This window comes from Misgurnus anguillicaudatus, chromosome 15, assembly GCF_027580225.2.
Source record: "Misgurnus anguillicaudatus chromosome 15, ASM2758022v2, whole genome shotgun sequence".
In the NCBI taxonomy this organism is placed as follows: domain Eukaryota; kingdom Metazoa; phylum Chordata; class Actinopteri; order Cypriniformes; family Cobitidae; genus Misgurnus; species Misgurnus anguillicaudatus.
This window is the reverse complement of record NC_073351.2, coordinates 3,758,246-3,786,169: the sequence shown is the minus strand read 5'-3', so window position 1 is coordinate 3,786,169 and position 27,924 is coordinate 3,758,246. Positions and strand designations below refer to the sequence as shown.

The window sequence follows — 27,924 nt, the reverse complement described above, 5'->3', positions numbered from 1 at the left end:
ATTGACCATGGACAGCCGCAGCCCTGCAGAGTTCAGCTCCAGCTGTGATGGGGCGGAACAGATAATAGTCAGCCGCGTCGTACGTCAGCCGTGTCACTGGCTTGCTCGACTTTAAGCGGCGCTGCAGTCAGATGACGTCAAAGTACCGCGAGAGCTCTTCAAGAAATCTTACGGAGTAGTTTAATTTCGACTTGCTCTTGCGGTACTTTGTCGTCATCTCTTTGTCAGTTCTTGCAGCGCAGCATGAAGTCAAACACACACACAAAAAATTCACACAGAGATCATTGAATTTGTTATATAATTGGCTTCATGTTTTGTCTATAAATATTTTCCATGAAGTCATTGGCTGATGGAGGAACGAGTGAGCGATTTGTTACATCCCTAAAGGACGTCATGTTTTCGACGGCGCTGTTTGGATTATCTATTATACTACCTCCCTATTTTAAAGGTGCTGTGTGTAACTTTTATAATGATCTCCTGACAGAATTGCAATATAAAATACATAACTATATTATCAGTGGTGTATAAAGACTTTTCATAATGAAGTGTTATGTTTTTATTACCTTAGAATGAGACGTTTTTATCTACATACACAGAGGGTCCCCTTACATGGAAGTCACCATTTTGTTTCTACAGAAGCCCTTAACGGACAAACTTTTTTTACCAAGTTGTCTCCAACGATGACATGGTTGTCCGGTGGCAGCTACCGTAGCTTCTCTATGCGTTTCTGTGATTGGTGGACTGAAATGTTGGTTGCAATTTGCAACCTTACCACTAGAAATTTACACACTGCACCTTTAAATACAAACTTTGAAGGCGAGTTCATGTGTTTACTGCAACGTAAAGCGTTATCTCAAATACCCTTACCTGTTAACATGTAAGCGGTCCTCAGAATGTATATTATATTCTATTCCCAGGCATTCATGCAAAATCTGATGTAAACAATAGACTATATCTATATTTCACTGATTATACGCATTTGTGGACAAAAATGGTCATTGGATGATTCACACATCTGAAACAGACTAGATCAACACAAAGGTAAAAGTCCTGTTTATTTTTGCATGTTGTCATTCGGACTTCTGTCACAAAATACTAAATATGATGCTAAAACATCTGTATCTCAGCTTTACAGGGGGTATGGCTTAGCTAAATGAGATGTAAATGAGCTCTTTTGTCTCTCCCGGCAGGGAAAAGTGTTAACTTTTCCTTCTGTATTTTCTCGGTTTGAGTTTTCCTGAGTTTTCCTGCTTTTTGCTCAAAATGTGGTGTTTTTGCAGAAACCTACCCATATTCAAAAGCTGATTACAAAAAAAACTGCTGAAGGTAGGAAGGAACGTTTTTTTTTGTTTGGAAGCAGAGGGTCTGTTCTTTCATTTGGTATATTGTATGTTTATATATTTAAAGAAAGACATTTTCTGGAAGGCATTAAACTTTTGTGAAAGTCATGAAAAACGCTGGCTGGCAACTTTTTTTAAAAAACGCTGGCGGTGAAAGAGTTAAAATACCAGGTGTAAACGTGAATGTGTCTCTCTTGTCCACTTGTGATCCGACTGACCAAAACGCATCTTAATATCAGGTATAAATCCCCTTAGAAATAAAGTGTGCCATAGAAGAACCATTTTTGGTTCCTCAAAGAAGCATTTAGTCATAGGTTCTTAGAAGATCCATTTCTTTACTACCTTTATGTATCTTATTAACCGATTATTCACTATAAAGAAGCTTTTGTAAAACAGAAAGGTTCTTTGGATGTTTAAGGTTTTTTCCTTGAACCATTCAGACATAAAAAGGTTATTTTTAAGAGTGTAAGTGAGGTTTTATCAGGGTTGAAGTTAAACTCTGCTGGACTGTGGCTCTGCGGGACCGTTGCTTACACCTGTTGTGAACTCAACACATAATATGCACACACATGACTTCAGTGTTTTCACAACTTTCTATAAAAAACAGTAATGCCATCATTTTCAAAAACTATAAAACCCATTTTTAAAGATTGCATTTTCAGGACCATAAAATGCCTTTTAAGCATATACGTAAGAAGGTTTCCCATTTTTTATTGAAAAGGTTGTCATGTAAATGCTCCCCTTAATTCCTGTGGTTTTAGGCTGCTGGGTGCTAATAATTTACCAAGCAAACCATGTTTTCTCATTTTACATTGTTTTCAACATTTACATTAAAAGTTAGGTTTTTTTTTTTTGCTTTTCTTTCTGTCCATGAACCTTGCTGTTTTATCAACTTATCAGTTTAAACCATAAAAATGGCAGCTAACACTATAATAGTTCCAGATCCACTGCTGCTTTACAATAGAAATATTATATTATAGTTATTTATGCACATTTCAATCATGAAATAAAATGTTAATTAAATAAAAGTTGATAATAAATCATAAGCATAATGAATAGAAATGTAAAAGTCATTATTTTTTTCAGGCAAAAAAATATTTCTTCTTTGTTTGCTTTTGGGGTGAAACTTTATCCGAATGTGACTCTTGACTTTCTTTTTGACCGAGCGGGTTTCTTGACATTCACCCATCTGTCCTTGTTTTCATTCTGCTGCTTTTGTTTTGTGGCATCAGGTATGTAAATCTGATCTCATGGTTATTCTCTGTCCTGCAGGCGAGCGGCACCCTCGGCTGAGTTCTCGGTGGACCGCACACGTCACCTGATGTCTTTTCTGACTATGCTGGGCCCCAGTCCTGACTGGAATGTGGGTTTGTCCTCAGAGGACCTCTGCACCAGAGAATGTGGTTGGGTCCAAAAGGTTGTCCAGGATTTAATCCCGTGGGACGCGGGGACAGACAGCGGGGTCACGTATGAGGTCAGCACTCAAGAGAGAAGATCTCATTTCTTTTGCATTAAACAAAAATCTTTTTATGTAGTTTGATACTTTTGGATTCTGCTGGATTATTCTTGTCAATATCAGTGAACAAGGTTTGACAAAAACTAATGGTGTGGTAATGATTGACTTGTTCCTTGAGTTTCTAGGCAGAATTGAGTTTTGAAATACAAATTACACAGCACATAAACATTTACAAAGCAAATCTCAATAATTGAGTTTTTAAATTCATTTATAAAATGAAAAGCAATTCTAGTGTTCTGGAAACAATAGAGTGACAAACACAGCTTGAGTCTGCCATCTACTGGTGTGTCTGTGAATGTTAAATCTGTTTTAGTAGTCCTGATTTTAAGCAAACTGATAATCACAATCACTTTTTGTGGCTTTTGTTATATACACATTAAGAGCCGCGAGGTGCTTACCGGTAGAAACTCAAACATCAACTGTGACTTCCTGTTGACCATATAAAGCATTTCCATAAAGGTGTGTACAGTGATTCACCCCAAATGGTAAATGTACGGCTTGGAAGACTAGAAGAGAAGGGCGCATGCGCACGCGGCGACCGGCAGGAAAAGTTTGGCTGTCACTGTTCTAATCGTGTTTTATTGTTTTTATTTGTTTTTTATGTTTGGGAATAATATCCCAAGTGTTTTAACGGTGTGCGGTGCTTTTGACTGAAGTGTTATGGATGTTCTTCGTGTCGTAGCGCTATTTTTGTTACTTCTCCTATTCTGTTTGGATATCATCTCTGCCTGCTCGGCAAGGAAGCAATACAGCAGAAGTGAGCTGCTGCAATTCAACCTTGTGAGACTGGCTGGCGTGACAGACATCACGCTACAGATTCCGGGTTTTATCCGAAGATATCCTGACAACAACTACGGAGAAAAAGGGGGAAAGAAAAGAAGGAAAAGGGGAAAGCGAGGAGGCGTTCGGCTACGTTTGAGGAAGATGCGGCTTAACCGGCTTCCGCTGCCTTCAATGATTCTGGGGAACGTCCAATCCCTAAGAAATAAAACTGATGAACTTCAGGGAAATGCCCAATTTCTTAAGGACTATAAGGACTGTTGTGTGATGGCGTTTTTACGGAGACATGGTTTACCGAACGGGATCAGGATTCAGATCTGATGATAAGTGGCTTTGGAGTACCATACCGCCTATATCGGAACAGTGAGGTGACGAAAAAAACCCAGGGAGGAGGGGTATGTCTCTATATCAACCAACGATACTGCACTTCGGTAACAGTGAGAGAACGCATTTGTACCCCTGATGTGGAACTGTTATCAGTGTCGTTACGGCCCTTCTACCTGCCGCGTGAGTTTCCTCAGCTCTTCATTACAGTTGTGTATATTCACCCTAGAGCACACGCTCCATCTGCTTGTAAAACTGTATATGACGTAGTGCAAAAACTGCAGTCTATCTCCCCTGACGCCCCGGCTTTTGTACTGGGTGACTTTAATCATGTTTCCCTCAAGAAGTTGGTCCCAAATTTTTATCAATATGTAACCTGCCCCACCAGACGGGACAAAACCCTTGATCTTTGTTATGGGTCAGTAAAGGGGGCATATAAGTCACTCCCGCTACCTCCCTTGGGCCATGGAGACCACAATTGCGTGTACCTCATGCCCACATACAGAACTGTTTTGAAAAGGGAAAAGGTATCTACGAAGGACATAAAAAATTGGACAGAGGACTCTGTGCAGTGTTTACAGGCCTGTTTTGACTGTACAAACTGGGATATGTTCATAGAGGCATGTGAGGGAGATTTAGATCAGTTAGCCGATGTAACATGTTCCTATGCTGCATTCTGTAGGGACATGATTATACCATGCAAACAGGTAAAAATGTACCCTAACAATAAACCATGGGTTACAAAGTCTGTCAAATCCAGCATACAGGCTAAGAAATTTGCCTTTAAATATGGGACTGCCTCTGATTTGCATACAGCCACAAAAGACATGAAAATTGAAATATCAAGGGCTAAACAAAACTATAGAACAACTATGGAAAATAAAATGGCTGCAAATAACTTAGGCTCAGCCTGGTCAAGTATGAAAGCTATTGCAGGTATCAGTAATTCAAAAAATATAAGCACTGTCACTTTAGAAGGTTTCAATGCAGACACTGATCTTGCAAATGCTTTTAATAATCACTTTTTACGATTTGATAATTATGATTTTAGTAGAAAAATACAGAAACTTAACTATACACTAGCTGACCAGAGCCATTTTATAATTGCAGAGGGAAATGTGGAAAAAGCATTCTCTTCCATAAATCCGAACAAAAGTTATGGACCGGACAACATCTGTGGCAGACTGCTTAAGTTGTGTTCTAAAGAACTCTGCCCAATTTTTAATTACATTTTTAATATGTCCTTACAAAATCAGCATGTCCCAAAATGTTGGAAGGATGCAGTAGTTGTTCCAGTTCCTAAGACAAGTTGCCCCAAAGCACTGAATGACTTCAGGCCTATCGCACTGACATCTATTGTCATGAAAACTTTTTAAAAACTAGTGAGAAGCGAAATTTTAAAGACGGTAGAACCTGATCTTGACCAATATCAGTTTGCCTATAGGCCACACAGAGGTGTTGAGGATGCCACAGTCACTCTTATGAATATGCTTTTTAAACATTTGGAAGGGAAGGGAACTCATGCTCAGCTTTTATTTATAGATTTCTCATCTGCTTTTAACACAATTCAACCACACATTTTAATAGAACGACTCGTACAGCAATTTGATCTTAGTAAAAATCTTGTTGGTTGGGTTTTAGATTTTTTAACTAATAGAACACAAAGAGTGCGAGTCAATGGAGCACTGTCTGATCAGATATGCTCTTCTACTGGGTCCCCCCAGGGCTGTGTTCTGTCTCCTCTTCTGTTTATCCTTTATACTAACATGTGTCGTAGCAGCAGGGAAGACAGATTTATTTTAAAGTATGCAGATGATTCTGTCATCGTAAGTCTGCTACAAGGAAATGAAACAGGTCATGGTCCAGTTGTCCAGGAGTTTGTAGATTGGTGTGATGGGTCTTTTCTACAGATGAATATTTCTAAAACAAAAAATATGTATATAGACTTTAGGAAACTCCCCAGGGCTAAGGAAACTACCAGCATAAAGGGTCAGACAGTGGAGTGTGTCAATAAATACAAATATCTTGGGACTATCATTGATGATAAACTAAGTTTTGAAGCAAATTGTGAGTCTGTGTACAAAAAGGGAAATCAGCGTCTATACTGTCTGAGAAAACTGTCCTCTTTTCATATTAATAGAAAGATGCTTACTATGTTCTACCGCTGTTTTATTGAGTCTGTCATTTCTTTTAGCCTGGTGTCTTGGTCTAGCAACCTACCTCTAAAAAACAAGAACTCCTTGAACCAAATCGTGAGGTGGGCTAGTAGGCTGATTGGAGAGACACAGCTGAATTTAGAATCCCTACACAGTAGGCAGCTACAGAAGCTAGTTGGGACGATCTTAGAGGATGGATCCCACCCACTATATGGTGAATTTCAGCCTCTTCCATCAGGCCGCAGATATAAAATGCCTGTTTGCAAAACTAAAAGATACAGAGGCAGTTTTGTTCCCTCAGCTATTAGAATGTTAAATAGCACTTAAATTAAAACCAAATTTAATGACAGCTTTCCTCAGGTATTTTATGTATTTATTTATTGCTAATTTTGACTCTTATAGTTTCCTGTAATCTTTAAAATACATCCTTTTTTGTATATCAGTTACTGAAACTGATATTAATAATATGATGTATATTTTTATCTATTTATCTGTATCCTTGTCTGAAGCACTCGTATTATTGTTATGTCACTGTTTTTTGTCAATGTTGCTTAAGTGTGTGTGTAAATAATCCATTCTTTTTACCTGCAACCAAAATCTACCCTCGGGTACAAATAAAGTTACCTTACCTTACCTTACCTTACCTTAAAAAAGAGAAAAGGTCTCCTGTTGTGTTCTGTGGAAGAAGGTTATGTTGGTTTGGATCAACATGAGAGTTGTATGACACTTTATGTTGTACTGAACCTTGAACATTCTTTAAACTTGGATGGTCCAATTATAACATTGTATTTCTGACTTTATGCCACCTCTCTTTAGGGGTTGGTTTGTGTATGTAATTTGTATTTCACCTCCGGCTGTGTATTTTATTCAACCTCTCTAAATGACCTTGCTGTTGTTTACTGTGGAGCTGATGTTTCCCTCTGAGCCTGAGCGTTTGCTGTAGTGCTCTCATTGTTGTGTAATGTCAGTTAAACTTTAAGAAGGAGAAAAAACTACAGTATGTGGCAAATGTACTTAGATGAACAAACGATGCATGTGTCTTAAACCAATAGTTTACAAAATGACATTATGTCACCCTCAGGTCATCCCAAACCTTTATAACTGTAACTTTTTTCTCCCATTCTGCTCTTTTCCATATAATAAATGAGGATTAGACAAAAAAGTTTTGCTATATTTTCGGTCATCTGAATGAACTTCTGAATGAACTTGTGATCACTCACATCTACTTTTGGTCAAAAATGTCTTACTCTTTATGTGTCTTTAATGGGACACTCCACTTTTTTGAAAATATACTCATTTTCCAGTTCCCCTAAAGTAAAATTTTAGATTTTTACCTTTTTGGAATCCATTCAGCCGATCTCTGGGTCTGGCGGTACCACTTTTAGCATAGCTTATCATAATCCATTGAGTCTGATTAGACCATTAGCACTGCGCTAAAAAATAACCAAAGAGTTTCAATATTTTTCCTATTTAGAACTTCTGTAGTTACATCGTGTACTAAGACAGACAGAAAATTATAAGTTGTGATTTTCTAGGCCGATATGTCTCATTCTGGCGTAATAATCAAGGACTTTGCTGAGGTAACATGGCTGAAGGAAGCACAATGATATTACGCAACAGCCAAAAATAGTCCCATTAAAAGTTACTAAGGGCACTATTTTCGGCTGCTGCGTAATATCATTGCAATCAATTTTCTGTCAGTCTTAGTACATGATGTAACTACAGAAGAGTCAAGTTTTAAATGGGAAAAATATTGAAACTCTTGGTCATTTTTGAGCACGATGCTAATGGTCTCAGATTCAATAGATTCTGCTAAGCTATGCTAAAAGTGGTACAGCCAGACCCGAAGATCAGCTGAATGGATTCCAAAAAGGTAAAAAATAAAATATTTAACTCAAGGGGAGCTGGAAAATTTGCATATTTCCAAAAAAGTGGAGTGTCCCTTTAATGTGCCCGATTTGCATGGATGGACATAAGTTTTGTCCAATATATTATGTATTTTACGAGGTGGCTAATTCGTATTAATTAGTGTGACAACATTCATAAATTTTGTATGACTTGCTTTTGCCCTGCCCTTAGGGGTGGGGTTTCGTTATTTATTTATTTATTTTTGATAATCATATGTTTTTTTGTATGATTCACTTTGTACAAATTCATAGAAATTGGACAACTCGTAAAACACGTACAAATTCTCATGAGATCAGGCTGTTTTTTATAATACTTACATTTCAGTCTGTTCCTCACACAAAGCTGTCATTAGACTTCAGAACACAAGTCGAAAAGGACTTTTGGATTATTATTAAAGTAAACGTTGTGTTTGCATAAAGTTGTTGCATAAAATGATTGCATATTATGCAGTCTGCTTATTTTTTTTTCATGTGCCACAGTCCCCAAATAATCCAACGACTCCTCAGGAGAAGATTCGTCCCCTCACCAGTTTAGACCATCCTGACAGCCCCTTCTATGACCCAGAGGGGGGCGCCATCACTCCCGTGGCAAGGGTCGTTGTGGAGAGAATTGCCCGCAAGGTCTGTTCGTCTTAACGTCTTAAAATAATTCAGTTCAAAGAAAGATGCTCTTAGATTTTATTACTGTGCAAAACAACATTGCATTATTCATGTCATAAAAGTTAGTGCTAAAACAGCTCAGCAACAACAGATTATGTATATTTATGAAGCCAGCGTGTCACAGCAATGCCCTAGAAGTATTGAAAGTCATGCATTCTCGGTTGCCAGAAAGTTTGTTTAAATGAGACTGCATGGAAATTAGGAGGTTATTTTTACCCTTCTGCTGTTTTCAATCAGATCAGAAATCCCATCACTGTGCGGTATAATAAAATTGAATGAGGGACATCATTTAAACTCGGTTTGAGATGTTTTGTGTTGTCTGTATAGGGTGAGCAGTGCAACATTGTGCCTGATAATGTGGATGACATTGTGGCTGACATTGCCCAGGAAGAGAAAGAAGAAGGTTTGTATTTATCTTTTCATCATTTCTCAAATCCTCCGGTTCATCCAGAGATAAAGTAATCTTTATCAGAAATCAGAAAAGCTTTATTGCCAAGTGTGCTTGCACACACAAGGAATTTTCTGTGGTTATAAAAGCTTCTAGTGAACCCATTTAAGCCAATAGCAAGACAAGACAATAAATTAAAGCCTTTATGAGGTTATAATCATGTCTCAGATGGCCTTTCAAAAATTGAAATATCCTTTTAGCCAAATAATGACATAGTTGTGTGCATTTTTACACTTTCAAAAAATAGTTTCTTTTTGCAATTTTGAGATTTCGCCACTGCATACTTTCACACTGGCAAATGTGTCCCTGTTGCTGTAATACATTTTCAAGTGTGATCCACTTTAATTTTGTAATTGTACCCTAAATATAGTCAAAAATCTAAGTGTTCTCTTTTTTAAGTGTGTGCTATAGTGGATCTCTGAGGGGTAACAGAGGTCTTATTATCAGTTTTTTTGTATATTGGAGCAATTCCTTTATATTGTTTTGAGCTAGACTAAAATGTACTCATTGCATGAATACAGTATTACAGACAGTGCTGTCTTAATTTTGTCAGATGATACTCCAGAGACATGCATCTACTCAAATTGGTCTCCGTGGTCAGCATGCAGCTCCTCAACTTGTGAAAAAGGGAAGAGGATGAGGCAGAGGATGCTTAAGGCACAGCTGGATCTCAGTGTACCGTGTCCTCACACACAGGACTTTGAGCCCTGCATGGGGCCCGGCTGCAGTGACGAAGGTTAGTGAGGCATTCATCTTATCAGTCGCTCAATGAAAATAAAAATCATGTGTTTCCCATTGTCAATAAACATGTACCGAGACTTTGTGTAGAATCCAAATGCAGACGTTTAGTAACAAACCAGGCAAACAAGACAAAAAGGTAATCCACAAATGTAGTCCAAACAGCAGGCAAGGGTCATAACATGAACAACAAGAAACAATGAACAATGGCAAATACACGGAAAACGCTTAGTAAGGCAGGTTACAGCTGACAGTACTTTTCATTCGTTTTCATTGACAAGCCTAACATGTATGTGGTATTCTATGTCAATGTTTATTACTAGTGTAGTTAATTAGTTATAGACATGCTTATAAAGACATTATAGACATGCTTATAAATAAAGAGCAAAGCATTTATAGATGCATTTATAAACTTACTAATTGTCAGGAATTGGACAAATGCAGACGTGACAGGGACAAAAATAATTTATGTAACAAAACTGAAAACAAAACCCGCGAGGGGGCAAACAAAACAGGGCAAATACTAAACTACACAGAACTACACTTAACATAACATAAACTTAAACTAGAACACACTACACTTAACTTGAACAGGAACACACTGGAAACAATGACTGGCAAGACCAACGTAGTAATACAGATGAACCCGTACTGAACAACACACACAAGGACTCTTAAATAGTGGGAACATAAGTTACACCTGGAAATCATTACAGGTAAGGGATCGGGGAAAAAGTCACGAGACGCGGGAAATGCGTGGTCAGAATAATTCAATACTAAAACCACGCATCTCCCACATGAAACATTGTACTGTCAGAACCCTGCCACGCCGACTGGATCTAAATACAAACAAGGATCTGGCAGGATCCTGACACTAATGTCTATTAATGTAGGAACAATGTGTTAAAAATGATGAATTCATTATTTACTAATGCTTAACGAATGATTCATACTGTGCAGTTATTATAAAGTGTTACCCAATTGGTTAAATTGCATTTTGATCAGATGCCAGAATCTCTGGGTGATGCTGTGGTTAACTCTCCAAGCAGTGCCACTGGTTTCCACTCAGATACATTAAAACAGCAAAAGATCTGTCTGCATAGATATTTTATATATAAATGATGAAGCAAAATTGTCCGCAGGATGTTGGGCTTCCAGGAGCAGGATTTGACACTCCTAGCTTGCTGGCTGAGTGCTCATAGGAACTAGATCTAGCACAGCAATCAACTAGAAGCAAGGCTTTGAACCGGTTCACGGAACGAAAACGAAAACCAGAAACGTTTGATGTTTTGCAAGGAACAGAAACTAAACCAGAAACTTTCCAAAAATATATGTTCCAGAACAGAACCATTTTTTGAAAATAATGGTCACCGGTTAATACCGTTATTTTTCCATTCTTTGACAAGATTTCTGTGCAATCACAAAGATTCTTCACAAAGTGAAGTTCACTTCCGGTCGTCGTTGACTCATTGGAGAAATGAGAAGCTTGCCACCAACAAGTAGCCTACTCAAGCCCAAGTCTCTAATGCTCAATCATAAGAGGTTAATATTGGTTGCTACCAAGTATCTCAAGATGTTTGTTTTAATACTAATTAGTGGTGTAACGGATCGTGAATAACAGATCACAGACCCACGGTTCGGCTTGCATGCGATTCACGGATTAATATGCAAATTTAAATAGGGTAAAAGTTGATCATTTGCACGTGTTTCAAAGGCTTGCAAATGTTAACACTTAAGTGATTTTAAACAATTTAACCGCAAAAAGGTGCTAAAGTGAGCAATTTTCTGTACGCACAGACGCACATACGTTTAAATGTGTCCGGTCCAACTCCAATCAAACGTGATTATCTCAATGCAACCCAGTCTCACCCCATGGCGTCAATATTTGACGACACTTGACCATGCGTCAATATGTTGACGCGGAGGGTATACCTTTCGCGGCATTTTTTGACGAACTGGGGACTTCAATACTATTAAGTTCGTTGCATTCTCTTTCCTATTTTCTTACCATTTTCGCGTCGGTTTAGGGTTAGATTTACATAATGACATCCCTACCCAAACCTAACCCTAACCCCAACGCCAGGTGACAACTGTTTAATTTCGCGTACCTGGTGGTGTTGAAGTCCCCAGTTCGTCAAAAAATGACGCGAAAGGTATACCCTCCGCGTCAACATATTGACGCATGGTCAAGTGTCGTCAAATATTGACGCCATGGGGTGAGACTGTGTTGCTCAATGCCCTTCAAAGATCAGAACACTTGATGTATAAACTTGAGAGTTGAGCTACTGTGTCTCATACTGTAGTCCATTAAAATACATTTGCTGAATAAAGCACTGAAAAATAACGTAATTTTCACTTTATGTGGAGCGGCTGTTTATGCTGCATGTTCTTTCCGAAGCGCCGTTTGGAATTCGTCCTCTGTCTGTGTGTGAGCACGTGTTTAAGTGGACTCAACAAATGTCGGCATGTCAGAATTACAGTTATGCCGCTTACATAATGTAGCCTTTTTAATGTTTGATGACAAGATAGAGACTTAAGGAAAATTATGTAGACTAATAATTTAAGTTTAATGTCCTAATGATCAGCCTACTTATTTAGTCCCACAGCTGACATGGAACGTTATTAACCGGTTCAGGAATGTCAACTTTAGAATTTTATACTTATCCACTTGTGATGTAATGAATGCCATCTCCGGGTCCAAGCCTCCACTCGCTTTATATGAGACTACAATCTCAACAGCTGTTTATGAGAGCTATTTATTCATATCACAAATATAAACTTGGGGTGTAAACTTCATTCTACAAGTTCAAAAGCGTCCCAGACATTAATAGTTTAAAGGGCAACTATTATGCAAAATACACTTTTAGACATAAATGTGTGTTGGCAGTGCAAACACAACCACCCTACGATGAAAAAAAATCCACCTGCTCCTTGTTTTTAATCCCTTAAACCGAAGCAGTCTCATTAGACATGCCGTTTTGATTCTCTTATTAATTTGAGGTCACATTGCTAAAGCCCCGCCCACTTACAGTTCTACACTTGCAGTTTCCACCCTCAGCCAGTTGTACTCTGTCCACTAGATACTATTGTCTCAGACTGTATTAATCAGATCTATTTTAACTGAATAATATTACATCTTGTAAAAATACCATTATAGGTGCCCTTTAACAGTCAATGGTCATCTGGGATTAGAATCAAAATATCTCTGTATTTTTAAAGCACATTGTGAGTGTATATTTGCACTTGTATGGTTTGTTGTTTGCTTAAGGCATCTGATAGAGCGTTTGATCCCAGAAGTTGTGCCGTGTGACGTCAGACTTAACAAGTGGATAAGACATTTCTGAGTAAAAAACTAAACACAATGTTTCATGTTGACCTTGCCTTGTCTATAGAGATACCTTAGACAACCTGTATTATTAGTTAGTAATTAATTATATAAATGGAGGTAAATGGAGACAGAGAAAAACGTGATGCAAGGATCTTACTGAATTAAACTTCTGTTGTTGCTGTTAGTGATTAGTGGGTGGACAGGTGGGCGGGCTTCCTTTAATGTTCAATGAGCTGTTAACAGCCATGGCTTCTCATGTGACAGAGATGATATAGAGGTGGCCTCCAGGATGTTGTGGTTGTCTTTGGTTTTTATTAATGATTTGATAAGTTACAGTTCATCAAGCAGAACATATGCCTGCAATTTAAGAGAGGGGAAAGTCTGCCCTGTAAATTATTAATCTTGGTCATCTGATGCTAACAGATTAGGTAATAACAGTAATTTATTATAACACAGTATATTATAGCCTGCAGAAATGGCTGGTGATAAAGCTGGGATGACAAATCCTAAATGTATCTTTCACAGTGTAGAATAAAGATGGTTAATGGAAACCTTTATCATTTCTACATTAAAATCTAATTAAGTAAAAAACCAGAAGTAAATTAAAATCAACATTCTCCATATAATATACAAACGAAACAAGAAATTTTAACAAACAAACCAACCTTGGGTGGCATCTTTATTCTGGAACATTACCAACTGGACATTGCTAAAGTTCTTGGGTACCTGGCTTAGCGTTCAAATCATTTTAAACCAGCAACAAATTACCCAATATGTTACATAAACCATCTTTTCTATCCTGAGCTTGCATGACAAATTTTGACAATAGGTCATTAACATAAACAAACAATCAAATCAACAAAATCTCTCAGCATAACCAAAACTATTTTTCTGCACTGACAGTAATAGATTTGTGAATACTGTATGAAAAATTAAGTCAACTTTGATTTTCACAGATGCTTCCACATGCATGATGTCTGAATGGATCACATGGTCGCCCTGCAGCGTTTCGTGTGGTGCAGGTGTGCGATCCAGGGAGCGTTATGTCAAACAGTTTCCTGATGATGGTTTTGCCTGCACGCATTCAACAGAAGAGACGGAGCCCTGCACTGTCAATGATGACTGCTGTAGGTATCTTGTGGGACACACTCGGTTTTTTTTATATGCTTAGCAAGTTATCCAGTTTGACATTTTTACTACACTATTTAGTTTTCAGTGATTCATCGCCATTAATCTGCACCATTAAACTGCAGAGAGAGAGAGAGAGAGAGAGAGAGAGAGAGAGAGAGAGACAGAGAGAGAGAGAGAGAGAGAGAGATGAATGAATGGCAGCTGCGTGAATGTACTGCCATGTTTGCTCAGGCTGTGTCTTAAAGCTAATGTGTTTGGATACACACAGTATGATATCTCACACTTATGGGCATGTGATTCATGTTTGTGTCAAGGTTTTGTAGGAAAAAATCCCAACACTGCCCTGATGGGGCAGAATAAAAATGTTACTTATATACTTATTATATACTGACTCTCATAACCAAGACATATCCTTTTCGGTTTCTAAATATTTGTTAGGTTTCCTAAAGTTAAGATATACTGTATGCTCCTTTGAAAACCTTATAATATATAAAATATTTGTGATTTTTTTTAAGTTGCAAAAGAAAGTTTTCTTTTTCAAATTACATATAAGGGAGGGCGAAAGTAAAATTTTTATTTTAATTTTATTTAAATCCTTATTTACTTGCGTATGTGTGTCAGTATCTCCAGATGCGAGTGTTTCTTTGTTCTTCCGTCAAACATTTCACGCGAGGGAAAACGCACATACACAAACACACGAGTCAGGAAATCGACGCGGTTTTTGGTATTCTTATAAAATACGCGACTGCAAACAGTACAATCCTTATTTAGTTGCGTCTAAGCGTATATCTCCGCACAGCACGTTTATTAAACACAGGGTCACTCGCATGTGCACACATTTACTGCTTTCATGATCAACACGTGAGGTAATGGCGGCGGCTGTAAACAAACATTGATAAGTTTATCACGCTTGTCCCTTGTTTTGTTTCTACTATAATGATTACAAAAACACAAATAAGAGTCCAAACAACGATAGGCAGTTGTTCTTTTGAGCTTTTTACTGCACAAAAGTAACCCCCTCGCTGGCCAACCAAACACAAACCCTGTGTTCACTTTACGATGGCCAAACAGTACCTTTACCATGATTAGGCTACTATGGTTTTTAAAAGGTAACTTATACTTGTGAAATTAATATAATATCAATAGAAATATATATATATATATATATATATACACACACACACACACACACACACACACACATATATATATATATTAGGGGTGGAACGGTACACAGAAGTCCCGGTTCGGTTCGTACCTCGGTTCAGGCGCCACGGTTCGATTCACTTTCGGTACAGTGGAGGGAAAAGCAAAACAAAAAAAGAAGAAGGCATTTTTTTAGTACTTAAGATAATCTTAAAAACATAGGTGTCCTTATCAGTGTTATTTTGAGATATCATGAATATGAACTGAAATGCATTTAACATACTATCTCGTATTTCAAAAATGTATACCACTTTAAGTAATCTTGTACTCATCTTTCATACAAATATGGGTTCAAATGTATTACAAGTGTTACCTAAATACATTTTAAAATTACATTTTTATTTCATATCAATGTACTAAAGAACAAAAAAATAGGCTTGTAGGATGAATTAATAGGTGTGTACGACACGAGGCGCTGCAAGAAACGACAAGTGGATGACGTCAGAGTAACGCGAGAACGATTTGAAATCAGCCTCCTCCGCAAGATTTCTCGCGGTACTCTGACGCTGATGGCGATGCGTAAAGTTGAGCACGCTTAAAAAACTGAAAGCAGCTGAACTCGACAGAACTGCCCTGCGTGTGCCTGTTGTATATAGCAGGACAATTTATCTCCTACTTCTCAGCGTGAGAAATACAAAGTGTGGCTTTTGAACTGACTGAAATGCGTGTGTGTCAAGGTGAATGCGTGAGACTTGAGAGCCCTGATTAGACTGAAGTTTTCCAGTCAGTTACAATATATATAATGTGTGTGTATTTACATTATATTGAAAAGTAAACCTTATCATGGTTTTACTACAGAGAAAGTTACATTCCTGTTGAACATCCCCACAAGGCTCATTATGAGGCTCATTATGCAACCCTTTTGTCTCTCAGCTGTCAATCACTGATTATTCAGGAGCTTTCCCGCCTCCACGCATACAGCCTTTCCCAAGCAAAAGTGTATTAGAAATTGTAAATCAATATCTTGCTTTATGTGAATGAGTAGGCCGAATGATTTTCACATCATTTTGAAGAAAAAACTCTAGACTACTAGATCCTGTTTTGAAAAGTCTTGGGAAAACATGTTTAGAATTAGTTTTGTGGACTTATATCAGTGACTTAAAATTTTAGCTTTTTCAAAAAACACGCATAAACATTTTTCTCTCAAAAATACAAACATGTACATACATGTTGATTATATGATATTGTAGCCCAGTTTGTGCTGAACGCAGTGTTATGAGACTTTTGCCATTAATATGTTTTTAAGCAACTGAAAAAAGCACAAATGTCAGTGCATGTCAAAACTTCCCCAGGGCCCTAAAAACCCATTAGACCCCAGAGGGTTACCAACTGCAACAAACAACCACTGATCTCGACGTGATTTGAACACGCAACCTTCTGATCTGGAGTCAGACGCGCTACCGTTGCGCCACAAGATCTAATGCCGGCCGGCCCCTGTTCTGGTTGCGTAGATCCAGGCTGATTGCATCATGCCAGCAAACCATTTCCAGCAGGCGACTCCTAAGATTCAAGTTGTCCTTGTTGTACACGTTTGATGCTTATACATGCAGAGAAAGATAGAAATTCTTTCTGGATTGCTTTAAAAATTGAGGGGGTTTCGACTCTTTTATTATGGGAAAAGTAGTGGACTCGTGCAGATGGAACAGTGGAATGAAAATTGATTTCTGAGATATCACTGTCTATTCTTAATTTTATCCTCAGAAACAATTTCTTGTTGCCAAACATCACTCTCTCCTGCTCCAAAACACAGGCTCTCAGACGTGTTGTCCCATATGGTCTAGCGGTTAGGATTCCTGGTTTTCACCCAGGTGGCCCGGGTTCGACTCCCGGTATGGGAAGCCGATGCTATTTGTATCTCTTCCTGATTGAAATTCCTCGCTGCTTTGTGGGGTTGATGTGTTGAGTCAAGTGGGTAAAACAATCCTCCCTTCTTCCAATATTTGCCTTTTTTTGAGCTCACGCAAATTATAAAAGTGGAGGAAAGTGATTCATGACAAATTACTGTATTTCCTCATTGGTTACCTCGCCTGTACGAAGAGGGAAAAATTCTTAATGACTCAGTGGTGCAAAAGTGGACATTCACGCGGTGACCTACTGATCTGTTCAATTAAGTAGTGAGGTCAAAGGGATTGGCCGGCTCACACTCAGGTTGCCCACAACACCCATTCTCTAAAAGCTTTTGTCTCTCTAGTACAGCGCTGCAAATCTTGCGAGACTTAACAACTGCAACAAACAACCACTGATCCCGATGTGATTTGAACACGCAAACTTCTGATCTGGAGTCAGACGCCCTACCGTTGCGCCACGAGATCTAATGCCAGCCTGCCGGCCCTTGTTCTGGTTGCATAGATCCAGGCTGATTGCATCATCCCAGCAAACCATTTCCAGCAGACGACTCCTAAGATTCAAGTTGTCCTTGTTGTACACGTTCGATGCTTATACATGCAGAGAAAGATAGAAATTCTTTCTGGATTGCTTTAAAAATTGAGGGGCTTTCGACTCCACTCTTTTATTATGGGAAAAGTGGTGGACTCCTGCAGATGGAACAGTGGAATGAAAATTGATTTCTGAGATATCACTGTCTATTCTTAATTTTTTCCTCAGAAACAATTTCTTGTTGCCAAACAGTGCTAAGGTAGACAAACATAGTGTGACACATAGATCTGTCCGATTGAGCAGAGCAGCCAGAACAACCGGCTTGCCGACACTCGCGTGTCCCAGAATAAGTGCTCACCAAAATCCCAAGTCACAAAAGGACAACGTTCTGAAAGCAAAACTCCAGGAAGGCCTGAAATTGCCACTCTCTCCTCCTCCAAAACACAGGCTTACGGACGTGTTGTCCCATATGGTCTAGCGGTTAGGATTCCTGGTTTTCACCCAGGCGGCCCGGGTTCGACTCCCGGTATGGGAAGCCGATGCTTTTTGTATCTCTTCCTGATTGAAATTCCTCGCTGCTTTGTGGGGTTGATGTGTTGAGTCAATTGGTTAAAAAAATCCTCCCTTCTTCCAATATTTGCCTTTTTTGAGCTCACGCAAATTATAAAAGTGGAGGAAAGTGATTCATGACAAATTACTGTATTTCCTCATTGGTTACCTCGCCTGTACGAAGAGGGAAAAATTCTTAATTACTCAGTGGTGCAAAAGTGGACATTCACGCGGTGACCTACTGATCTGTTCAATTAAGTAGTGAGGTCAAAGGGATTGGCCAGCTCACACTCAGGTTGCCCACAACACCCATCCTCTAAAAGCTTATGTCTATCTAGTACAGCGCTGCAAATCTTGCGAGACTTAACTGCAACAAACAACCACTGATCCCGACGTGATTTGAACACGCAACCTTCTGATCTGGAGTCAGACGTGCAACAGTTGCGCCACGAGATCTAACTCAGCCCGCTGTCCCCTCTTCTGGCTGCATAGATCCAGGCTGATTGCATCATCCCAGCAAACCATTTCCAGCAGACGACTCCTAAGATTCAAGTTGTCCTTGTTGTACACGTTTGATGCTTATACATGCAGAGAAAGATAGAAATTCTTTCTGGATTGCTTTAAAAATTGAGGGGCTTTCGACTCCACTCTTTTATTATGGGAAAAGTGGTGGACTCCTGCAGATGGAACAGTGGAATGAAAATTGATTTCTGAGATATCACTGTCTATTCTTAATTTTATCCTCAGAAACAATTTCTTAATGTCAAACAGTGCTAAGGTGAACAAACATAGGGCGACACATACATCTGTCCGATTGAGCAGTGCAGCCAGAACAACTGGCTTGCCGACACTCGAGTGGCCCAGAATAACTGCTCACCAAAATCTCAAGTCACAAAAGGACAACGTTCTGAAAGCAAAACTCCAGGAAGGCCTGAAATTGCCACTCACTCCAGCCCCAAAACACAGGCTCTCTGAAGTGTTGTCCCATATGGTCTAGCGGTTAGGATTCCTGGTTTTCACCCAGGCGGCCCGGGTTCGACTCCCGGTATGGGAAGCCGATGCTATTTTTATATCTTCCTCATTGAAATTCCTCGCAGCTTTGTGGGGTTGATATGTTGAGTCAAGTGGGTAAAAAAATCCTCCCTTCTTCCAATTTTTGCCTTTTTTGAGCTCACGCAAATTATAAAAGTGGAGGAAAGTGATTCATGACAAATTACTGTATTTCCTCATTGGTTACCTCGCATGTATGAAGAGGGAAAAAATCTTAATGACTCAGTGGTGCAAAAGTGGACATTCATGCGGTGACCTACTGATCTGTTCAATTAAGTAGTGAGGTCAAAGGGATTGGCCGGCTCACACTCAGGTTGCCCACAACACCCATTCTCTAAAAGCTTATGTCTCTCTGGTACAGCGCTGCAAATCTTGCGAGACTTAACACTCTGGGGTCGGCTGCGACTCGGGCGCCGCAAAGTCTGTATTTTTCAATCACTCTGCAAAGAGACTTAGATTACTCTGCTGATATTACACATACAGATATGATTTATACATCATTTTAAACGTTCAAGTGTCTAGTTTTTTTCCGTCTACTCCCAATAAAAACAGAATGTTGTGCTTTTCGTAAAATTAAGAAAATTAACATGATGCGCGTTTTGTTCTCCCTCCCTCAGTGAAGTAATTTCAGAAACGCGTCAGAAAATTATATGTAACTTCACGAATACATGTCATAGAAACAAAAGATGAATGTCTACATAATGCTTGAAATGTCAGTGAGATTTAAATGATGTAAGTGAGATCGAAAACATATATTGTCATTCGGTGTAAACTGTATGAGAAGTAGGAGAGGGACCGTCTCTTTAATGTTACCTGATTATCTGTAATGAGAAGAGATCGCCACACCCCCACGCGATTGAAGTGAATGAGCAGAGACATCCATATGCATAACTTGTGCCTCCTGCAGTCAATGGATACGCAATCCACAACCCAGTCTCTCCATTCCTTGTTGTTTCATCCGATTGCACCAAAACATGACATCTAAATCCTTATTTACTTGTGTATGTGTGTCAGTATCTCCAGATGCGAGTGTTTCTTTGTTCTTTCGTCAAACATTTCATGCGAGGGGAAACGCACATACACAAACACACGAGTCAGGAAACTCGACGCGCTTTTTTGGTATTCTTATAAAATACGCGATTGCAAACAGTACAATCCTTATTTACTTGGGCCAGCAGCCATATCACCCTGTAGCCCAAGACAGCTTGCCCACTGAAGCTAAGCAGGGTTGAGCCTGGTCAGTACTTGCATGGGGGACCACCTGGGAAATCCAGGTTGCTGCTGGTAGAGGTGTTAGTGAGACCAGCAGGGGGTGCTCACCCTGTGGTCTGTGTGGGTCCTAACACCCCAGTATAGTGATGGGGACACTATACTGTCAAAAAGCACTGTCTTTCGGATGAGACGTTAAACCGAGGTCCTGACTCTCTGTGGTTTGTGTTTGGTTGTCCAGCGAGAGGTTTACTTTATATTATTTATATAATGTGTGTGTATTTACATTATATTGACAAGTAAACCTTATCATGGTTTTACTACAGAGAAAGTTACATTCCTGTTGAACATCCCCACAAGGCTCATTATGTGGCTCATTATGCGACCCTTTTGTCTCTCAGCTGTCAATCACTGCTTATTCAGGAGCTTTCCCGCCTCTACACATACGGCCTTTCCCAAGCAAAAGTGTCTTAGATATTGTACATCACTATATTGTTTTATGTGAATGACTAGGCCGAATGATTTTCACATCATTTTGACGAAAAAACTCTACTACTAGATCCTGTTTTGAAAAGTCTTGGGAAAACATGTTTAGAATTAGTTTTGTGGACTTATATCAGTGACTTAAAATTTTTGCTTTTTCAAAAACCACGCATAAACATTTTTCTCTCAAAAATACAAACATGTACATACATGTTGATTATATGATATTGTAGCCCAGTTTGTGATGAACGCAGTGTTATGAGACTTTTGCCATTAATATGTTTTTAAGCAACTGAAAAAAGCACAAATGCCAGTGCATGGCAAAACTTCCCCAGGGCCCTAAAAACCCCTTAGACCCCAGAGGGTTAAGCTGTAAGCCAGTTGGTTGTTGGATACTTGTCTCGCGCCTCTTTCACTGTGATTGGATGTGCGTGTTAGAACTGACATTGACAAGCGGAGCTTTTCACCCAGAGTTAAAAAAACCGCTAGCTGCTGACTTACTTGACAAATGCAGAGCCCCCTTCGAGCACAAAATAACCTGTAGATTGATCAGTACTGTAACACATGAAACCAGAAACACAACCGGTAATTAGAAAAAAATCACTGGATCAGTAATTTACTTGTCATGCTTGAAAAAAGCTTTTCAGACCTACCCACAGGAAAAGGTCATGAAATAGATTGATATCTGGCAGATCTTTCAAGGGTTGCGTGCTGAACGTGCTGTCATAGCTTGGAATGCAGATGCAGTCAGGGCTCTGAGAAAATCACTTTGTCACTTTTGCACCGGTTCTCCCCTACTGTTAAATGTCCATCAGTTATAAGCAAGTATGATTTTTGCAAGCCCAACAGTGTAGTTATGATATTATGCCAGGAGGGACTGAATGTTGAATTCAGCAACACTGAACCCTGATTGGACCAATTATGATCAAACCCAACACATTACTGTATTTGTTAATAGAGTACTCTGTTAAAAAAAGCACTTAAATTTGTAGGTATACTAACTTGGTCATTTTATTAAAAAAGTTAAAATAAGTTAAGCTAATTTAACTTTTTTTTATATTTCACTAGTCAAGATACAAAAAAATCTAAGTTGAAATGCCTTGTAAATCCAAGCTGATCATACTTAAAAAATTAAGTGCAATAACAACATTATTTTCCATGTTCTTTGGGTAAAAAAATATTGATTCAATATTTATACTATATTACAAAATTATTCACAGCAATGTTTATGTGTTTACCTTCATAGCTCCAAGCACTTGCTTAGTTACTGAGTGGGGTGAATGGGATACCTGCAGTGCCACCTGTGGGCTTGGCATGAAAAGACGGGAGCGTATGGTTAAAATGCCTCCATCTGACGGCTCCATCTGTGGAGCTGAGGTGGTGGAGGTGGAGAAGTGTATGATGCCAGAATGCCGTAAGCACAAACACACACATTTATACATGCACACATTACCATACTGTACATTCCCACATTGTTTACACCTACATGTCCTCATTAACATTTTTACATAAATAGCTAAAATGTATCTAATAGTTGTTGAAACTTTATCATTATAGCATGTTACTGTGTCCATAGAATAAATCACCTTGTTGTACTTCTTTTCTATGTATTGTATGACTTCTTAGCATTGATAAGTTGCTTGTGTGTGTAGATACAATCCCGTGTTTACTCTCACCGTGGTCGGAGTGGAGCGACTGCAGTGTAACGTGTGGTAAAGGTACACGGACACGTCAGCGCATACTGAAGTCACCTGTAGAGCTGGGCGAATGCAGTGAAGAGCTTGAGCAGATGGAGAAATGCATGCTGCCCGAGTGCCGTGAGTTATACTCACTCTCTATCACACATACTAAAAAAAAAAACATTCAAACAAAGAATAAAAGATGCAGTTGACAGGACAGTTGACACGTCCCCTTGTTTAATTTTATCAACTTTATGATCACTCCATGAGGGATTCGAACTACTGCCTTTAGGCTTTCAGTAGAGCCAGCTGTCCTGATAGCAATAAGCTCCAGTGTGCTCCAAAGTCAGCAGCTCCGGTCTGGATCCGTTGCGGATCCGCCCCCGGAGCTTTTTGCTATCAGGGATACATTTTTGCTTGCGCCCAAAACTGAATACAGAGTAAACACACAAAACATAAAAATGCAGTTGATGCCTTAATAAGCAAATGTTCACAGAAAACAACATCTAATCTATAACTTTCGTTAATAAGCACATTTTATGCAAATTTTACTTTAACAAGATGTTTGGACATAAATGTGTGTTGGCAGTGTCTGAACACAACCACCCTACAATAAAAATAGTGAAATACTATTGTCTCAGACAGTATTCACAGGAATCTGATATATTTAAGTGAAAGTGCTCAATAAGGGAGTGGGAAGCAGTAACTCATTTGCATTTAAAGATACAGACAGCACATTTTACTCCCACCCAAATAGGGGCATTTTGGATATGCAATAATAAATTATGTGTGTGGTATTTTGAGCTGAAACTTCACAGACACATTTTAGGCACACCGGATACTCATCTTTTAAAAATGAGCATAATAGGTGCCCTTTTAATTAAATTCAATTTTATTTATAAAGCGCTTTTCACAATTGTTAATTGTTTCAAAGCAGCTTTACATTAATAGATGTAGGAATAGCATAGAAATTAAATCAGCTCGGTTCCAGACAGGCTAACTATTGCGGCATAAGTATATTACCCAGATGAATTATGTGAATGCTTTGTTCTGGACAAAGTAACTATTGCGGGATAAGTACATTTACTGGACAGTCAAATGTACTGGATTTATTGACACATATTCAAGTCTAATAATGTTTAAATAACATTATTATTATTGTGTCTTTCCCTGCATACTGTAGTATAATATATCTCTTGTCACTTGCAATATTCAAACGCTCTGTGTCAGATTTCTCAGCTTGAACACTCTTTCTCTCTTATCTAGCAATGGACTGTGTAATGTCAGAGTGGTCTGAGTGGTCCGAGTGTAGTAAGGCCTGTGGAAAGGGTCACACGATCCGCACCCGTCTGATCATGCTAGAGCCTCAGTTTGGAGGCGAGTCATGCCCCGAGACAGTACAGAGAAAGAGGTGTAAGATCAAGAAATGTAGCCAAGGTGGTGTCAACAGCGATGAGAGGAAGAAACGCAAAGAAGAGCGCAAGAAGAGGAGGAACAAACAGGGGAGGGAAGAAAGCACAGATGAGCTTGCAGGTGAGCATTTGCCGTCACATTTCTGAGACATTTCTCTAATGCTTCACTACAGTGGTGTTAAGCTCTATTACAGTTATTTTGAGGTAATTGTACTGTACATGACTATGTGTCAATAGAGTATCATCTAGCGCTGACAATTGTTGTATTTTGTGTAAATGTGTTCTTTAAGGATGTAAAATGAAGTCATGGTCTGGTTGGACTGACTGCACTAAGCTGTGTGGCGGCGGCATCCAGGAGCGTCTGATGACAGCCAAGAAAAGATTCAAGAACGCTCAACTAACCAGCTGCAAAGACCGAAAGGAAATACGAGCCTGCAATGTTCATCCCTGCTAGGGCTGTGCCGCACAGCTTTATGGGACAAGGCCCCATCCAGATTGTGGACAGACTGTGGCACGCTGTCTTACAGTAATTCAATTGACTCTGTACGGGGTCAGCCAGCTGCAACAGCTAGTCTGTTATTTTTCATTTTCTAGAATTTAGATTGACCCAGGCCCTCCTTAGCCTGTAACAAAATGGGGAACCAAGAGGAAAGGTGCAGGCAACAATGCACTGTACAAATTCAGATGTATTAAAATGCATTCATATTTGAGAGTAGCAGCCCTTTGAAGAGTGAAGTTCTTTTGAAGATTGATTTTTCACAAGGAAGACCTCGGCGTATTAAAGATTAATATGTTTTGACGTGAAAGCAAAACAAATTCCTGCTTTTATACTCTGTGATCTAAAAGCTGTCTTCAGACACAAACACTCAAACACACAGAAAATAACAGAAATTATAATCTTTCTAATGTCTTTTGAAGTCGCACAGTCATCTCAGGCATTCAGAAACAAGTGTCAAAACTTTACTTGCAATTACATAAACAGGTCTGGGATCACTGGCCAATAGACAATTCAGTTGTGGCTTAAAATGGTATAAAATGCTATGTTTAACCACAAATGTATTTTTTACTAGAATACATTTCTTTCAAAATCTTTTACTTTCATCTAGGGATGCGCCGATACAAAATGTGTTGATACCGTTACTTATGATACATAAACACCAAATGCTGGGCATCACATTACTCGCTCTTCGTGTCATGCAAATTTTATTGTTGAATATTTTCAAATTGGGCGAAGACACGTCTGAGGTGAATTGCGCGTTTTCGCGGCAAACGCACCGCCTATGACGCATCATTCGCATCGCCCTACGCGAGGATGCGTCTGATCGCTTCTTTGCATTGACTTTGTATGTAATCTACTTGCGCAAAACGTTGAACTCGCATCTGGTGTGAACCCACAGTTAGAATGTATACCGGTATTGATAGATTCAGATAGTTTCTCTTTTTACTTTCAAATTTGTTATGTTGTGAAATCCCAGAAGTGCAGAGCATACAGACTGCAATTCTGTTGTCATTGTCACCCAATTCAAAATAATTACACATCACAAGTCCTATTACTTTCTTCCCTCCCTATCCCTGATTATTGCCAGGATATAATCTGCCCTAATCTGTTGTTTCTAAACAATCGGACGATGTCTGATAGTGGGGAAAAATTGTATCTGTCGATACCAACTATATGCCAATATATCTTTACTTTCAACAAATATTTACATTTCTTTATTTTGACAAAACGTTTTCATTTTCTTTATGTTCACTCATGTCCCTAAAACAGTAGACATTAGGCACTTGAAGAAATAGTTATTTTAAAAGGTAGGGGAGACCGGGGCTGGTTGTCACACTGCTTATTCCAGACATACCACATGGCGCTGTGGTACAATTTTGATATCAATTTGTTAGCCTTTAATAGCTTACTCATTTGCACTTGTAATTTTGCTGAGCAGACACAAAACATTGAGGTTAGGAGACATTTTTTTATTTTCGAGTAAATTTTCATGTTGGTGTTGTTTTTGTGTTGAGATCTTGTAGGATATTAGTCATTCAAAAACAAAACACTTATTAAAAAGCTAAAAGTAGTAGCTTTATTTTGAGTCATCTTTTAGCGATCAAGTTAAAGTCGTGTGGCAGCTAGCTTAGCATGTTTGTCAAGAAGTCAGTTGGGGATGGTTGTCACATAGCTTGCGGAGTTGGTTGTCACATGTGAGTATTGGACATGTAGACCTTTTAAGACTGTTGGTCTGTTTGTTTTTGTTTGCTGTTAAAATAAAATAAATAAAGCAAAAAAAATTCATTTTATTTCTCAACACAGTAGACAATTCAAGTAACTGATCACCAACTTTAATTCCATTGTTTAAACATAATGGGCATTAATGACAACTATCATAGGGGTGGATTCATATTAAAACTTATTTGCAGTTTCTAGCTTAAAAAACTAAAAAGTTTCACATTATCTTTTCAGATCCCAATTTATCACTGAAATCCTATTGAACCAGTATAGGGACAACCAACCCCATACCCTGTGACAACCAACCCCGTGATTGTGTCAGAGTGTCTTTGATGGTTAATTACTTCCTGTTACAATACATTCTAAAAGTAAAAAGTATACACATTTAAAGCCAAGACCCCAAGTTTTCATTTCTTGTAGGAATTTCTGCTGAAAGATTTTTTTAAGATGAGCAATTCATGCATGAGTAAAAATTGTGACAACCAACCAGGTCTCCTCTACTGTAGGTCCATACAATGCAAGTGTTGTGTACCCCTTACCAAAAGTAATCCTATATTACTCCATTGGGTTGATAAAATGATGAAAGGATTTTAATTTTTGGGGTGAACTATATCTTTAATCAACACTTGACTTTTAAATAGATAACAAAGTAATTGGCATCTGCAAACCATTAAATTCTGAGATTTTCTCAAAATGTAACTTTTTTGAGGCTATTGTATTGTATTTTATTGACTTTGAATTGAATTTGGTGTCAAGGTGAATCCCTGTCAAGTTCACACAGGTGTACTAGCAGCACTAAGATAGACGGTTTTAGCAGCAACAACATAAATAACCATTTTTTGTGGACCAAACTTAAAGTGCCAGTAAGATCCAATTTCTAAGCTTCCTGATATTGTTTAGGGGTCCCCGACAACAGGTTTAAATCAATGCAAGGTAAAAAAAAAAACACTGTAATTTTCTCAAAATATTAATTTAATATTACCCCATTTCTCAGAGATCCCCAAATGATTTGTGCAAAGCCGTTTAAAGATTCTGCCTAAACCCCAGCTATCGTTAATCCAAGTAATAAAAATGATGACAAACACTAACATTTTTACACTCATGTAAGCAAGTATGTAAGCTAACCAGGCCACAGCTAAACAGTAAACAGCAGGGTACTGCAACATATCCCTGCTGAGAAAAAAAAACAATAAAACCATTAAGAAATTCCTAATGGTTTCCAATAAAATACCAATAGGAGCCATTAGCTTTTTTCTTTTTTACTTTCAAATTTATTATGTTGTAAAATCCCAGCAGTGCAGAGCGTACAGACTGCAACTCTGTTGTCATTGTCACCCAATTTAAAATAATCACACATCATGAGTGTGATTTTTTTTGTTTGGGACATATTTTATTAGTATTTAATGGCCCCACC

At 38.7% G+C, this 27,924-nt stretch overlaps 1 protein-coding gene and 4 non-coding genes across 6 annotated transcripts in view; 4 read left to right on the top strand and 1 right to left on the bottom strand.

The window, feature by feature from the left end:
• spon1a (spondin 1a) overlaps nt 1–25,971 on the top strand; it is a 157,222-nt gene extending 131,251 nt beyond the window's left edge. For both annotated transcript variants that reach the window (XM_055174182.2, XM_055174183.2), the window contains 9 exons: nt 2,613–2,814; nt 8,504–8,644; nt 9,011–9,086; nt 9,685–9,867; nt 14,154–14,324; nt 22,448–22,615; nt 22,854–23,018; nt 24,147–24,413; nt 24,583–25,971. In XM_055174182.2, the coding sequence (XP_055030157.2) occupies nt 2,613–2,814; nt 8,504–8,644; nt 9,011–9,086; nt 9,685–9,867; nt 14,154–14,324; nt 22,448–22,615; nt 22,854–23,018; nt 24,147–24,413; nt 24,583–24,746 (1,537 nt within the window). In that variant the 3' untranslated portion in view covers nt 24,747–25,971. The remainder of the gene's footprint in view (nt 1–2,612; nt 2,815–8,503; nt 8,645–9,010; nt 9,087–9,684; nt 9,868–14,153; nt 14,325–22,447; nt 22,616–22,853; nt 23,019–24,146; nt 24,414–24,582) is intronic.
• On the bottom strand, nt 16,881–16,952 carry trnaw-cca (transfer RNA tryptophan (anticodon CCA)). The gene has a single exon. It is a non-coding gene; the product is annotated as a tRNA-Trp (tRNA).
• Nucleotides 17,301–17,372, top strand: trnae-uuc (transfer RNA glutamic acid (anticodon UUC)). The gene has a single exon. It is a non-coding gene; the product is annotated as a tRNA-Glu (tRNA).
• trnae-uuc (transfer RNA glutamic acid (anticodon UUC)) lies at nt 18,374–18,445 on the top strand. The gene has a single exon. It is a non-coding gene; the product is annotated as a tRNA-Glu (tRNA).
• On the top strand, nt 19,442–19,513 carry trnae-uuc (transfer RNA glutamic acid (anticodon UUC)). The gene has a single exon. It is a non-coding gene; the product is annotated as a tRNA-Glu (tRNA).
• Nucleotides 25,972–27,924: the final 1,953 nt, after the last annotated feature.